The 16,066-nt window shown below is 41.7% G+C and overlaps 1 protein-coding gene across 1 annotated transcript in view; it reads left to right on the top strand.

Annotated features, from left to right (window-relative positions):
- Window positions 1-6,805, top strand: part of rpap3 (RNA polymerase II associated protein 3) — a 54,594-nt gene extending 47,789 nt beyond the window's left edge. Inside the window, exons 14-16 of the mRNA XM_043708896.2 lie at window positions 1,793-1,890; window positions 4,637-4,737; window positions 6,151-6,805. Of these exons, the coding sequence (XP_043564831.2) occupies window positions 1,793-1,890; window positions 4,637-4,737; window positions 6,151-6,236 (285 nt within the window). The 3' untranslated portion in view covers window positions 6,237-6,805. The remainder of the gene's footprint in view (window positions 1-1,792; window positions 1,891-4,636; window positions 4,738-6,150) is intronic.
- The last annotated feature ends 9,261 nt before the right edge of the window (window positions 6,806-16,066 follow it).

Below are 16,066 nucleotides of genomic sequence, written 5' to 3'. Positions count from 1 at the left end.
ATATCAGGCTGCCAGGTGAAACTGCCACTTGTAGCCAAAATGAATACTGACCTGCTTAATATGCCTGTGCTCATATATCTTTGTCTTAAATTGATTTCACTATTGGGGAATTACTGTTTTTAGATTCGTGTGATAATTCCTAAGGTAATGTAGATCAGCCAACACCAAAGCACATTGATGAATACTGCAAATCTGCAGTTCTGTTCAGAGCTTGACAGTTTTAATGAAGGACTTCCGGGAAGCAAGTTACTTTGAGGAATAAAAACAGTTAATGATTATGTTTGTGTTCATAGCCACACTAAGATTGTTTTCATGGAGTTTGAGAAGCTCCCAATGCCCCAGACTTGTGAAATGTTTGTTCTCACTGTCAAATGCCTCCATTGACTTTCCCTGGCAGATCTCATCAATCTCTTATTGCTTCATGGTCCTGTGCTCCTCTGACAAGCCGGCTTGCAGGTTTCATGCTTTGCAAGTCAGTGGCTGCCACTGTATCTGCAAGAACTCAGTTGTCTGGAGATCTTTCCTTCAACATATCCATGTTGTCACTCACCACTTCCCTCCCTGACTTTAAATGTCACCCTCTTCTTTTAACTGTTCCTTAACCTCCCTCCATCCCCACCATCCAATTCGGTTGACTTTTTTAGGATTTCTTCTGCTGAGTATTTTGTTTAGATGTTAAGGATGATTTAGTTTATTTGATAATTATGTGTACTTGCAATTCAACATTGTAACTTCTGTTTTGAACAAGAATTTTTGCTTTGGCTGGATGGGTTGAAGGAGTTTGACATTGTATTCCAATATGAAGAACTTGTTTCCTGAATGATCATTAGGATTTACTTTTCCCCTTCAACAAATTTTCTCTTGACAGCCTATTGACCCAGTTCAGGAATTTTTCCATGGACAATAATTGCTCATTAGCAGTATGCCAACTAATCTATTATCTCTGTGAAGGGTTTTTCCACATTGAGTTTCAGACCTGTCCATACCCACAACAAAATTTGTATGTGAGCCTTAGTTGTAAATGGTTGCAGGGTATTATGGAAGGCAAGGAGTGTTAGGTCACAGCAGAACACAGTTCAAACCTAATTTTATATCCAATGTAAACACCTTCTGGAGTGGTTATCTGAATGGCTATCAGAATCATGGAATTGTAAAATCCCTATAGAGCAGAGCGTAGCCATTTGCCCCATTGAGAATTCGCCAAACATCTGAAGAGCATCCCATCCAATACCACCCTATCTCTGTAACCCCATGCACTTCATTTTTATCATGGTTAATCTGAGCATCCCTGGACATGATGGGGCAATTCTGTTATGGCCAATCCACCTAACGTGCACAAGTTTGCGCTGTGGAGGAAACTGGAGCACACATGGAAACTTGCACGTAGCCAGGGAGAATGTGCAAAACCCACACAGTCACGCATGGCTGGAATCAAACCTGGGTCCCTGGCACTGTTAGGCAGTCATGCTAACCACTGAGCCACCATGCCATCCACTGAGAGCAGAGAGATTCATAACTTCCACCTCTAACCGAAGAACTACAGATTAGATCTTGATCCCCTCTGTGGGACTGAGCTGTTCATGTGAGAAATTGATGACCATTCAAATTGCCAAGTGTTTATGATTTCAACTGGTGAACTTTTCTTTCTGTGAGCATGATTTGAACTTTTGTTTTAAAAATTAAACTTCGGATCAAAGATTTGGTTTTAGAGCTAAAGTATAAGTTTTTAGTTCTGATACGGGGTAATATTTTGATTTTTGTTTTTCCTTGTTTTTATTGCTCCTACAAATAGCAAATTGAGCCCTCTCTCTATCCACAACTGTTTCAAAAGTCTTTGGAACCTGACATTCTAAATCACATTTTAAGAATCGTTCAAGATTCATACATCAGGTAAGCAATATTTAAGTTTGCAGTTTACCATTCCGCCTAGTTGGCTGTCATGCTGTGAATGGTGGTAACTAAGAAACCATGTTGCTTGATAAATGCACTTGGATTGTTTGGAAAAGTTCTGATATTCTATGATGCATCTGAATACTACTTTTCCACTTAATGTAGTATTGTTGCCTTCTTTCTTGATGAAAATCCCAGTCATTGACCAAACTATTAATCACCCTGATATATCCTTCATGGATTTGGCATCTAGTTTTTGATTTGTTATGCTTAGTTTCAGCATCTCTTGGGACAACTTTTGTGTTACTATAAGACATAGACCATAAGGCATAGGAGCGGAAATAAGGCCATTCGGTCCATCGAGTCCACTCCGTTACAATCTCTGCATGAATGTAAACTGTTGCAGTTTGTTCTTACGCATTCTTGGATGTGTGCAGCCAAACATTTCCTGTTGCAATGCATTATAAATCATTGCATTTAGTCTACAATAATGAGAATTTTTTTTTTGAGAACCTATTTTTATAATCTGGTATTAGATTTTATTGCCAAAACGTGAAACTTCGTCAGATTGAGATGTAGCAGTATATTAATATAACAGTATCGTAATTTGGGGCTGATTTCTTGCACTGTGCTATGAAAAGATATTGCATCATTCTAGAAGATGATATGTAAGTCACTTCAATAGTTAAATAGTTGTATGATTTAATGTGAAATTTTGTTTACAGTTAATAACCACTTGCTAAATCAGCAGCTGCATCAAAGGGAAGACTTACAGAAATCCTCATAACCAATTGCTCTGAGTTGGTAGTTGCTTACTTGAACGTCACAATAAATCCTCGAATAGTTCCTGTGTACAATTCCAGCTACTGGAATTCTGGCTAATTGCAAGTCAATGGTTTAATGACAATGAAAATATTATCAGCAAAGTACAAAGGGGAAAAGGTCCAATATGCGCTTATTATAAGCAAAACCAGATATGTGGAGGATAGAGGGCCAATGACAAGGATACAGTGTTTAGGGTGGGTGGGGCAATAACTGAGGTTGGAGAAGCAGGGTATTCTGATTGGGGGTGGTGGTTGGCAGGTCCACTCTGGGAGTATAGTCCCTGCCAGGAGTTTATGAAAGGTCAGGGCTAGGTGAGAATCAGTTGAATAGACAGATCATGTATTTAATAGTCATAATTTTTCTGAGTAACTATTTTACTCCATTTCATTAAAACCATCCAAAGTCACTGATTTGAATGGAAATTTTCAAAGGGGTGGGGCACAGTAGAATTGTTCAGTGGAAAATTCAGTTTCCCAGGCAGTTATCCTGGAGAGTGCTACGATGGAGAGACCCCATGCCCAGCTGCTATCTACACTAGAATAATAACTGACTGGCCATCAGGAGATCCAAGCCTATTATCTTTTGGGTAAGGACACCAAAAAGGCACACAGAAAACCATTTGTGGTCTCACAAAGGCCTTGTACAGCTGTGATGTGTCTTCCTTGCTCATGTTTATTTTCCCTGTTATTGAAGTTGGGCAAACTGATGTGTAATTCTTAGTTTTCTCCCTCTCTGCCTTTATTTAAGTTATGCATTTAATAATTATCTTTTCCAGATAATTATTATTGATTTATTCTAGTGTTATTATGATTTTACTTTTTAAATTACACTGTAATTACATAAAATTACATTTTATTTGCCCATCCTGAAAAGAGCACAGTCACATGACACACCTCCTGTAAGGTAGCATTAGATTGGCGATTTCATTCTAAAGAAACAACAAAAACAATTATTGTGAAGTGTGGAAATATAGTGGAAAGCATTGGACAAAATTGGTATTGCAGTTGTTCCTGAAATGTTTTGTTCTACAGAAATTGTGTTCAAATTCAACTTTATTTTGCACAAATTCTGTTAATTAACTGAAAGCATGTAACAGAGGTTCTGGTATAATATCAATCAACACTATCTTCTCACTCAGTATAAACGGTTTATCCTTAATAGAGGTATCTCTTGTTAATTGTCCTGATGAGTACAAGACAAAATGCAAACTGAACCTATCAATCAATATAATCAGATCCAAATGCCTTCATTCTATCATATCTTCCACTGCCCTCCTCCCCCAGCCCTACTTGCTCACTCACTCTTTGGTTTTATCAACAGAAAATTCTTATGAAATGTGCAATTTTGAATTTTTTGCAGTTTTTTCTGAATAATGTATACATGCCACACACATTGCATGCTGATGTACAGTTCTTTCACTGTTTTACCCAGGCTTTGTGCATGTTTTAATAGAATATTTACACCTTTCATTTCCACATGACCCGGACAACTATCCTTAGGCCTTTCATAAAATTTGGGAGAACAAATTACAGTTTTAAATTCGAAAGGTACTATACTGTGGCCATAAAACCATTATATAAGCCTTTACCCCACAAGATACTGTAGTTGGCCTTGAGGGCTCTATTTCTTCAGCAAAGGGAAAATAAAGTTTATATTAAGTGCTGATTAAAGTCAATATATTAATGAAGTGAGATGCTTCAATATCCAGAAGGCGTGATGAACTGAATAAATTTTTCAACTGTCAAAAATAATACTCAACTTTGATTCCTAACACCATTCTAATGTAATCATGGAACGTCTTTTAAATTCACTGAATATTATTTCAATAATGAAGTGTTACTTTATGCTTCTGAAGTTGAAACTAATCACAATGATAAATCAAATTGAGAAAACCTTGTTTTTCTTCCATTGGATTATGTAGGTTTGAGGAGCCATCCCTCATTCTAAATGTCCTAAGGAACTTAGCAAATGTGAAAAGGTTTGATATGGCGGTAATGTTTATGTCGGAATCAGAAAGGAAAGGTAAGCTATACTTAGCAGGTACAGTCCTTATTATGATTCACTTGTATTCTTTTATGATGATTGGATTAAACTATAATTCTTTCAACCATGTGCTTTTAATCCTGGAATCTTTTTTGATTATTTGGTCACAACTCTTAGACTTTTCCCATAGCCATCTGACCTTTATCACCCTCAAGTGCATTATTACAGAAGAGGCTTTCAATGTGAGGGGACAGAAATCAATTCCACATACTTAGAAAATGTGAGAATACTTTTGTCCACTAGGTAGCAGTTTTGTTTTTATTTAGACCACTTCACTTGAACTGAAAATGGCACCTCTGGATTATAACTAGTATGCACTATAATCAAGCAATTTGAAGCATAGCTCCAGACACTGTCATGAAGGAATATATGGGACCATTGGACTCCTTGAAAACTTTGCGAATGTTGCAAAGAAGCAGGTGCCCTCACCTGTGTTGTCTCTAAATAAAAAGTGGGTGTTGGTGGAGGATTGGTACCTGCATGCAAAACTCTTTAATTGTAACAGAGGAAAAGTAGCAGCAAACTATAGCCTGTGCTCTATATAGCAGATCTCATATTGATAGTACTTAACTTATTACCCTAACTTCACTCATTTGTTTTCTGTACAATAGAAATAATTTTAGTAACAGAACTGGAATTCACAGGAATAAAGCTGAAGATTCTAGTCAACGTGGTCTTGTATTATGCCGTGATTATTTTCTGGGTTTTGCCTTTATGTAGTACATCATTTGAAGACATTTCTGTTTTGCAGATCAGCATTAGCCCATTGGTTGATAGAGATATCAAAAGCATTGTAGAAATTCTGTAGCATCATTTGTCGAATAGGGCCAGCTTTGACTATCTCTTATTTTTGTCTCCATATCAAGTTCATTTTTGTTCCATTGTAAATCGTACAAAAATTCAGGAGCTTTTATTACTAGTTGTTGAAAGAACATAATCAAAGTGCACTGCAGCAGTTTTAGAATTTGCATTCCATTTCCAAATGAAAGACTGACATTATTGGTAACGAGCATGATTGTGGCAAAACTCACCTGATTTGAGTAAAATCGAGCTGCGTCATGAATATCTTCCAATATTAGTCATACTGCATAATGAGCAAGAACGGGTAGTAAATATTGGTCTTGCCAGTGGTGCCAATAATCTGAGAATTTTTTTTTAATGTGGTACAGGGCAATTATCTGCATTTGAAAGCTTTGTAGAAGTGCTTTGTTTTACATGATTAAGAATTTAATTATAGCCTCATGATTTTATCAATTGCACCAGGTCATAAGTAGTAAAATATTTGATACCTTGTGGAACTGCTGAAATGCTTAAGCTTTGTCACTGCTTAATGATTATCAACATAAAATATAAGATTAATGTTTTTCTTCTATGTCTGATTCCCTTTTCCAGTTGTAAAGGACTTATTTGATCATCTATTGAAATCTGATGTTGAAGAAGATTCACTTAAAGCATTGAAGATCAGATACAGTGTATGAAGCATGCTTCTGGCCTGGACATAAGTATAGTAAAGGGGAAAAATTGTATTCCAGTTTATATAATTAGCCTAAACCTCTCTTGTATAGTATTTTCCGCAAATATAATTATTGTAATGTAAAGTTGTACCATGTATGTACAATATTTCTCTTGAGCAGTTTCCCTTCTTGGCTATTTTGCATATGTCATCAGTGCTTTATAATTTTTTATCGCTGTTAATAATACAGTTTGGGAGAGTTGTTTTTGACGTTACATAACAACATTTGTCTTTGATCTCAAATGCAGCTAAGATTGTGGAACTTGTCTTGGAGAGAGCCTTGATGGCATTAATTTGAGGGTCAGATATTAGCTGCTTGAGTTACTGAGTCACACTTTTTTTGGTGTAAGGAATTTTATTTTAATTAAGTTTTCCTTGGCAAATAAAATACAATTTTGATTTTTTTTTCTTTTCCGTTTCATTTGTTTTTTTCCATGTACAGATTTGTGTTTGATCTTCAGTTATTTTCACTGTTTTTGAGAGACTAGTCAAAATAATTGCAAATAAACTTGTCTCAAAGATTTTTATGTCTGATATTATCAGGTGTCCTGATAATTATTTTATACAAATAAAAATGAAAGATCCAACTTGTTGGACAGTTGCAAAGGCTGTAGCTGAGGCTTGTCAGTCAGAACTCTTTTCTCTTTATTATAAATTGTTCCGATTGTTTGAAATTTGGCATTCTTGGATTTGCCCTGATCAGTGCAAGATGAAAATCCTCACCAGTAATCTCCCTTTTCAGCAGTATTCAAGTTCTGTGCTACCTGCTGACTGATAGTTTTTTTGCCATTTCTTTTATTGCCTTGTGGGTCATGGGAATGGCTAGCTAGCCAGCATTTAATGTTCCTAGATGCCCGTCAAAGGATGTACTAAGCTGCATTCTTGACCCACGTGCTGTAGGTAGATCCATAATGCCATTAGGGAGAGAATTCCAAGACTTAGGCCCAGCAACACGGTGGAATGGCAATATGCTTCCAGTCAGGATGGTGAGTGGCTCGGAGGGGAACTTGCTGATGGTGGTGTTTCCATGCATCTGCTGCCCTTATACTTCTAGATGGTAGTAATCTTGGATTTGGAAGGCACTGTTGCATAACCTTTGGTGAATTTCTGCAGTACATCCTGTAGGTGGTACACACTGCTGCTACTGAGTGTATTTGGTGGAGGGAGTGGATGTTTAGATGCAGTGCAAATCAAGCGGGCTGCTTTGTTCTGGATAGTGTCAAGCTTCATGAGTGGTGTTGGAGCTGCACCAATCCTGGCAATTGAGCAGTATGCCATCACACTGCTGATTTGTGCCTTGTAGATTTTGGAGAGTCAACAGATGAGTTATTCATTGAATTATTCCTAGCTTCTGTCCTGCTCTTGTAGCCTCTGCATTTACATGGTGAGTCCAGTTGAGTTCCTGGTCAATGGTAACTCCCTACATGTCAGCATTAGGGGATTCAGTGATGTCAAGGGGCAGTGTTAGATTTGCTCTTGTTGGAGATGGTCTTGAGTGTCAGGCTTGGGTCAGTAATAACTCTCATGCTGCTGTCAAAATTATATGGACTCAAGGCCTCACCTAGCATTGAAGATGGTAGTGCTCATGCTTTGAAAAGGACTGTCTAAGGAGCCTTGATAATTTCTGCGGTGCATCTTTGAGATATTACATGTTGGTGCTACCAAGTATCTGCGATAGCAGTGCTATTAAGTATCAATATTAGATGGTTAGATTTGCTGGTAATGGAGATAGCCATTGCTTTACATGTCTGCAGCACAAACATTATTTGCCATTTCTTAGCACTTATCTGAATATTGTTTACACCTTGCTGCGTTTGAGCATTCACATTGACTGTAGTTTTGATTGGGCTCCTTGATGTCACATTACATCAATGCATCTCTGTATTCAGGGTAGTGACTTTGTCCTCACCTCTGGCATTTAGATCCTTTGTCCAGTTTGAGCCAAGACTGTAATGAGGTCAGGAGCTGAGTGGCCATGGCAGAACTTAACCTGATCATTGGTACTCAGTTTAAGTATTCGCGTGAACTTAGTTAGCAAAGGTACACTCTAAGTTGACAGTGAATCTGAATTGTTAACTGTCCTTGGACTTGCTAGTTTGTAATTCTGGGTTGTTCTCAAGTACCAGGAATCTAAATTCAATTAATTCAATGCATAACTGAAACAGTTATTGGAAATTCGCAGGAGCTGAATTGGGTAGCATCTACAATGGGGCAGGAAGATCATGACATGCCTGTTAAAAATCATGCAGCTTGCTAGCACAACTCAAGGTCTTGCAAGTTTATGCCAGGTAACCATCACTTGAAGATCACTAGTATTGCCTGGAGCCAGTAGGCCCTTCCTAAAGGTAAGATGTTCTTTCTCAGTCGTGCAGTAAGAGCAAGATCAGCTCAAGAAGAATGGAAGACCAAGGTTAAAGTCACACAATGGGCCAATTAGTATCCCCTGAGACTCTGAAACTGTGCTGGGAGCCTGCAGGTGGATAATGGAAGGAGGACCTCTTTTCTCAGGGGCGTGAAACACCCTCCACAAAATAACTGAGAAGGCAGTGGGAGTGGGTGAACAATTGCAGTAAATTCCAAGGCGACCTGAGGAACTGGGCACAGATGAGTTGTATGAGTGCACACAAATATCCAGCTCAGTGATTGTGTCTTCAAATCTCATTGCTTATGAACTTTACCACAAATCTTACACACTTCCCCATTTGCCCTCATTCTGGTCATTTGTCAACCTACTAGCTCTGAACCATTACTAGTACCTTGCATTCAAAATATCAATCTCATGCACCCCCATTGCTCAATGCCACAAGCTCTGATCTCAGCTTGCAGCCACTGTAAAAACATCATTGAAAAACTTTGCATCACTCACAAATTTCTGTTCTTGCACAACAAGATGATTCAGAGTGACAACAGAAATCTAAGTCAAAAAGTTTGGTGCTGGAAAAGAACAGCTGGTCAGGCAGAATCCAAGGAGCAGGAGAGTTGACGTTTCGAGTATAAGCTCTTCATCAGGAATGTCGTGGGCAGGGCTGAGAGATAAATGGGAGGGGAGTGGGGCTGGGATAAAGGTAGCTAGGAATGTTATAGATGAAGGTGGGAGGGGGGCGATGGTGATGGATAGAAGTGGAAAGGTGAGAACGAGGATGGACAGTTCAAGAGGGTGGTGCCGAGTTAGCTCTGGGATGAGGTGTGTGTGTGTGTGGGGTGGGGGTGGAGGGGAGAGGAAGAAACTGGTGAAATCGACATTGATGCCATGTAGTTAGTGTCCCAAGGCAGAAAATGAGGTGTTCTTCCTCCAGTCATCATGTGACTAGGATTTGGTAGTGGAGGAGGCTGAGGACTTGAATGTCTTTGACGGAGTGGGGGGGGGGGGGAGTTGAAGTGGTCAGCCAGAGGGTGGTGGGTTGTTTAGTGCATGTGTCCCAGAGATGTTCTCTGAAATGTTCCGTGAGTTTGTGTCCTGTCTCTTCAGCGTTGAGGACACCGCACCTCATCTTCCTCCTTGGGATCCTCCAACCACAGAGAATCAATGTCAATTTCCCCAGTTTGCTCATCTCCCCTCCCCCACCTTATCCAACTCTCCAACTTGGCACCACCCTCTTGAACCATCCTACCTGTCCATCTTCCTTCTCTCTTATCTGCTCCACCCTCTGCTCTGACCTAGCACCATCACCTCACCTCAACTTACATCTATCTATCGCAATCTTAGCTACCTCCCCCCCCACCCCACCCCTGCCCCACACTCCCTCCCATTTATCTCTCAGCCCCCTGATGAAGAACCTATGCTCGAAACGCGATTCTCTTGCTCCTTAGGTGCTGCCTGACCTGTGCTTTTCCAGCACCTGTTTGACTCTGATCTCCAGCATCTGCAGTCCTCGCTTTCTCCTCCCTGAGAGCAGGAGCTAATTGGGAGGCACCAATCACTCTCCTAGAGGAGACTGTCCTGGCCGTCATCAATGAGCTGTCACTGTGGCTTTTGGTGGGGCCAAAACCATGGAGATTGCCAGTATATTCCTGGCTGATCAAAATGCTCAAACCCTTTCATTTATGGAGAAGTGGTAGTGTCACTGGTCTGGTAATCCAAAGAGCCTCAGGTTAGTGCTCTAGGGGCAGGAGTTTAAATTTCACTATGGATGATGGTGAAGTTCTGTTATAACAGCTTGTCATCTTACTTGTGGCTGTGTACTGTCTCTATCTTTTAATTCAACTTGAGTTGTCACTAATGTACCCATTTCTGGGAACAAGTTGAGTACTAAGAGATCTGGCTGGCACACCCTCCCCACATACATCATCACTTGCTACAAGCGTTACCAACTCCAAACTCTCAGCACAAGCTCTGAACAAATAGAAGGTAGTTAATTAATAAGCTACAAATTCTTAATGATTCTTTAAAGTATCTTGGGAGGGTGACCTTCACGCTGCTGAATACCGTGATATGTTTAAGAGAATGTTCAAGTTCCAGAATAGGTACCACCTCAATCTGCCAATTTATTTCACTTGCTTATGTTGCATCCCTCTATGCGCATATGTAACTCCTGCTCTAATGCCCTCATCATTGACTGAAGCAGTCCATATACAAGTGCAGCAAGACTTAGACAATATGTCGTCTTGGACTGAAAGGTAGCAAGAAGCAGCTGCATTATACAAATGTCATGCAATGACCATATCCTACAAGCAACATGTAATATTATCTAACAAAACTCTGTTTCAGTTCGTTACTTGAGTTAATACTGTTAATCTATTAATTGTATATAAATTCCTGATACTTGAGGGAACCCAGAATCACAAAATTCCAAGTCCGAGGCTTACGTTGGCAATTCAGAATCACTTTTATCTTTGAATGCATCTTGTTAACAAACTTCACTTAAATACTTAACATAAACTGCTCTCTGGTAGTCAGTAGGGTTTCTGCCAAGGCCATACAGCTCCTGACCTCATTACGGACATGATTCAAATGTAAACAAAGGAGCTAAATTCCAAAAAGTGATGGGTGTCAAATGCAGAGGTATCAAGGAGCCAAAGTAAAGCTAGAGTCAAGCAGCATGCTCAAATACATCAAGAGCAGGACAATATCTGGTTAAGGGCTGACAAGTGGCAGGTAATACGTGTGCCACAGAAATACCAAACAATGACCAACTCCAACAAGAGAGAATCTAACCATCGCACCTTGATATTCAATGGTACGATTATCACTGAATCCTCCACTATCAATATCTTGAGGGATACTACTGACGAACTCAACTGGATCAGCCAAATAGTCTGGCTAGAAGGGCAGAATGGAGGCTAGGAATCCTGTAGTGAATAACACTATGCTTCCTGACTCTTCAGAGCCTGTCCAAGGCACAAGTCAGGAGTATGATGGAATGCTCCCCACTTGCCAGGATGGATGCAGCTCCAGCAACATTTGAGAAGCTTGACACTATCCAAGACAACGCAGCCTTCTTGATTAGCACCATATCCACAAACATCCACGCCCTCAACCGATGGCAATCAGTAGTAGCAGTGTGTACCAACAATTCTTAGCTTGCAATGTCTGTACCCTAACAGAGGCAGGTCTTTGTGTATGAATAGGTGTAGTTCTAACAAGCATAAGTGGCCCACATTCAAACTCAAAATGATCATCTTAGGCAGTTAGAATAATTCTTTGCACCACCTGAATTATTCGGCAAGTATTATGTAATCATGGCATGGCATCTAAAATTCAGCATTGCATTCTAAGTTTTGCAAGTGCAAGCTGGTTGAATATGGTCAGTCATTTTGCCTGTTGCAGACTACACAATTTACCAGCCATGCCTCGGCAGTGGAGAAAGACGAACTGCGCGAGATCTTCAAGGACAGCTGCAGCAGCAGTGAGGAGGATGAAGATGAAGGTGATCGCCAAGATAACGAGAACCTAAACATCATGGATTCAGAGGATGACTTGGCCTGTGGCTTACAACCGAAACTAGAAGAAGTTGACGCCCAAATGCAACCAAACCAAATGGGTAAAGTCCGTGCTGTGTCTAGCTGACACACAATAGGGCACTCACCTTCTCTTCTGCCCTCTCCCACGCACTGTTCTCCAGTGGTTTCCCCCTGCCAGAAGGAGACCATTGTTTCAGGCCAGAGTGGCAGCATCACAATCATTTGTGCATGGGGCAGCATGCTGGCTCAATGGTTTGCACAGCTGCCTCACATCGCCAGGGACCCGGGTTCGATTCCAGCCTCAGATGACTGTCTGTGCGGAGTTTGCACATTCTCCCCGTGTCTGTGTGGGTTTCCTCCGGGCGCTCTGGTTTCCTCCAAAGATATGCAGGTCAGGTGAATTGGCCATGCTGTATTAGGCGCATTAGCTAAGTGCATAGTGTTGGGTGCATTAGTCAAGGGTAAATATAAGGTGGGGGAATGGGTCTGGGTGGGTTACTCTTCAAAGGGGTGGTGTGGACTTGGTGGCTGAAGGGCCTGTTTGCATACTGTGGGGAATCTAATCAAATCTAATCTCAACTGGGTGTAGAAAGGGTGGGGGGAGTTTTGCTGGTGTCTTTGCCCTGTTTCCTGATGAAGGGCTCCTGCCCGAAACGTCAATTTTCCTGCTCCTCGCATGCTGCCTGACCTGCTATGCTTTTCCAGCACCACACTCTCAACTCTTTGTCCTGTTAGTCAATACCCAATACCCCGACCTTCTACCTAAGTTAGCTAGACACTTGAATGAGCTGCCTGTGTGAAAACTGAAAGGTTTTGCTGATGTTAGATGATAAAAGCTTGTAGACTTGTTGATTTATCACACTCAGATCCCTGCAAGTAAATCACTGTCAAGTTCAGTTTGTAGGTTGGTAACCATTGATGCATAACATGGTCCCACAAACAACAATGACCTTAACAAATAGTTGATTATTACAATCATATCCAGGATAACCCAGTCTCAACAACTAAAAACATTCAGTAATACCATGTTAACTCAATTTCCACTTGAACTGGCACACGTAGCCTCAATGACCATGTTCTCTGAAGTGCAGCCAGTCTGATAATGCAGCACACATCTCTGGAATATTAAAGAAGATAATGAGTGCTTGTGATGGAGTGGAACTTTAAAACACATAAGCTAGCCGGAGGGTGGGTAGGCCATCCTGTGAACCTGAAGGTTGGTAGGCTGTCCTGAAAGCCGGAGGGTGGGTAGGCCACCCTGATGCCAGTCGCCCCGAGAGCCAGATGGTAGTAGGCTGTTCTGAGCGCTGTCATCCCGAGAAGGGGTAATTGGGACGGGCTGTCCTAGAGGTGGTCGAAAGGTGTCAGAGCAGCCTAGAGCCAGAAGGTGCATAGGGGCAGGCTGAGATCCGGAAGGCTTGTGAGCTACCCTGCACGCTGTCGTCCCAGGGAAGGGGACGGGCTGTCCTGAGGTGGCCGGAAGGTGTACCAGGATGGCCCACTGGCCGGACGGCGCATCGGGGTGGGTGAGAGCCCAATGGTACGTAGGGGCAGACCGAGAGCCGGAAGGCGGGTAGCCGTCCTCAGCGCTGTCACCCCGGGCAGGTACCAGGGCGAGCTGCCCCAGAGGTGGTCGAAAGCTACTGAAAGTGGTTAGTGAAGCTGGAAGGTGGGTAGGCCGTCCTGACCGCTATCACCCTGGGCGGATACTGGGGCGGGCTGTCCTAGAGATGGTCGAAAGGTGTGTCAGGGCGGACCGAGAACTGGAAGGGGCATGGGGTGGATCGAGAGCCAGAAGGTGCATAGGGGTGGGATGCCTTAGAGTGGTCAGAAGGTGGGAGGGACGGGGGCTTGCTGTGTCTATATTGTGTGCACTTTTTTAATGTAACTGGATTGTCTTATGTATAAAGGTCATTGTTGCTGTCTTTTTATATTTGAAACTGGGATTTGTGGTTTGTCCTCAATTCCCTGTAAACTGGTTGAGCAGTAGGGTTTGGGACCTAGCTTTGCTGCTCCTCTCCCTTGTAAAATTGCTGTTGTGTACAGCTGTAAATATTAACTGTTTTTTTTTGTAAACTGTTTTGTAATTTGTTTAATAAAATATTATAAACAGGGAAAAAAAAATAAAACACATAAGCTTTAGTTGCTACTAAATATTAGTAGGTGACAGGGGTGCTAGTTTCAGTATTTTGCTATTGATATTTGAAACACCTATCTGGGAAATGGTCACTTGCTGAGATTTTCCCTGAATTGACTGATTGCTAGCAGATTCCAGTCTTTGCCATCCAATGCAGAATAGTGTGTACACATGGGAGAAACAATCAGAGAACTTTCCAGCTGAAAAGCAGCAGTAGGATATAATTCAGGTTTGAAAGGGCACCTTAAAATGGAGGCACTCCCCATTCAATTGTTTCTTGCACTTTTAAAACAAAGGACAAGTTTGTCACGGCTAGGCCACTGCTGGTTATGGTGAGCAATGGCCTCCCCAATCCTATTTGGAGCAACCATCCTCCCAGCTGCCATTGAAAGGACACCCTAGGTCACCAGACTGTACCCTACTGCTGCAAGGAGCTGGAAGCTGACTGAAGAATCTAACCTCAGGCCACTGTCTGTGTGCAGTTTGCCCACTCTCCCCGTGTCTGTGTGGGTTTCCTCCAGGTGCTCTGGTTTCTTCCCATGGTTCAAAGATGTGCAGGTTAGGTGAATTGGAGTCAAAAAGTGTGGTGCTGGAAAAGCACAGAAGGTCAGGCAGCATCCGAGGAGCAGGAGAGTCGACCTGACCTGTGCTTTTCCAGCACCATACTTTTTGACTCTGATCGCCAGCATCTGCAGTCCTCACTCAGGTTAGGTGAATTGGCAATGCTAATTGTCCATAGTATCCAGTGATATGTCGGTTAGCTGGATTAGCCATTAGTGGATTGGTGCACAGTTGATGGCCCAAGTGGCCTCCTTACACAGTGTAGGGATTCTATGATTCGCAGTAGGAAACCTTTGGATTTGGATACTCTGTGCCCTTATTGTGTGTAGACAATGCTTGTACTCCTTGAATAAGACTTAAATACTTAGACTGATGAACCTGCCTTATGTCCAGACTTCTTTATGTAACTTCCTGTCTTTTTATTAATATTGAATGTAGAAACAAGGGAACAAGGGTAGACTGCTTGGCCCTTTGAGCCTGCTCCACCATGCAACAAGATCATATCTGATCAGCTCAACTCCTCATTCCTGCATATCCCCAATAACCTTTTCACCCCTTGGTAATAATCAAAAATCTATCTGCCTCTGCCTTAGAAATTCTTAAAGATTCTATATCCACTGTCTTCTGAGGAAGGGAATTCCAAAGACAAGCCTTATCTGTTCCAGATCCCACTATCTGCTGCTGGCTGTGTCTCAGTTTTGCTGCCCTTTATATCCTTGCCATTTTGACAAGACCCATGATTTATATTTTCCTTTTCTCAAGACTTCAGCCAGAGACTGAGACCTAGAACTATTGAACATGGTCTTCCTTCCTGTCTTTAATCTGCAGGTTGTTCAGGGAGATGAATGGTGTGACACCATTCTTCCTGATTCCCTCACCTTCTGTCCTTTACTTGTTTTGTTCAGAGTTTCCAGCATCTCAGAGATAGTGAGGACTGCAGATGCTGAAGAGTCAGAGTCAATAAAGTGTAGCGCTGGAAAAAGCACAGCGGGTCAGGCAGATCTGAGGAGTAAGACAGTCGACGTTTTGGGTATAATCCTCCATCAGGACTAAAAGTTAAGCTTTGACTCTTGTTCCTCAGATGGTGCCTGACCTGCTATGCTTTTTCCAGCGCTACACTTTATTGACTCAGAGTCTCTAACATTTATGCTGAGACTTTTTCACTCTTTCTTCAGAACCACAGAGAGTAACAAAAC

This window comes from Chiloscyllium plagiosum, unplaced genomic scaffold (genome assembly GCF_037043375.1).
Source record: "Chiloscyllium plagiosum isolate Xiang-an unplaced genomic scaffold, Cpla_swu_hap1 HiC_scaffold_19, whole genome shotgun sequence".
Lineage (NCBI taxonomy): Eukaryota > Metazoa > Chordata > Chondrichthyes > Orectolobiformes > Hemiscylliidae > Chiloscyllium > Chiloscyllium plagiosum.
Note: the sequence above shows the minus strand (reverse complement) of the source record. Positions and strands in the feature narration are given on the sequence as shown.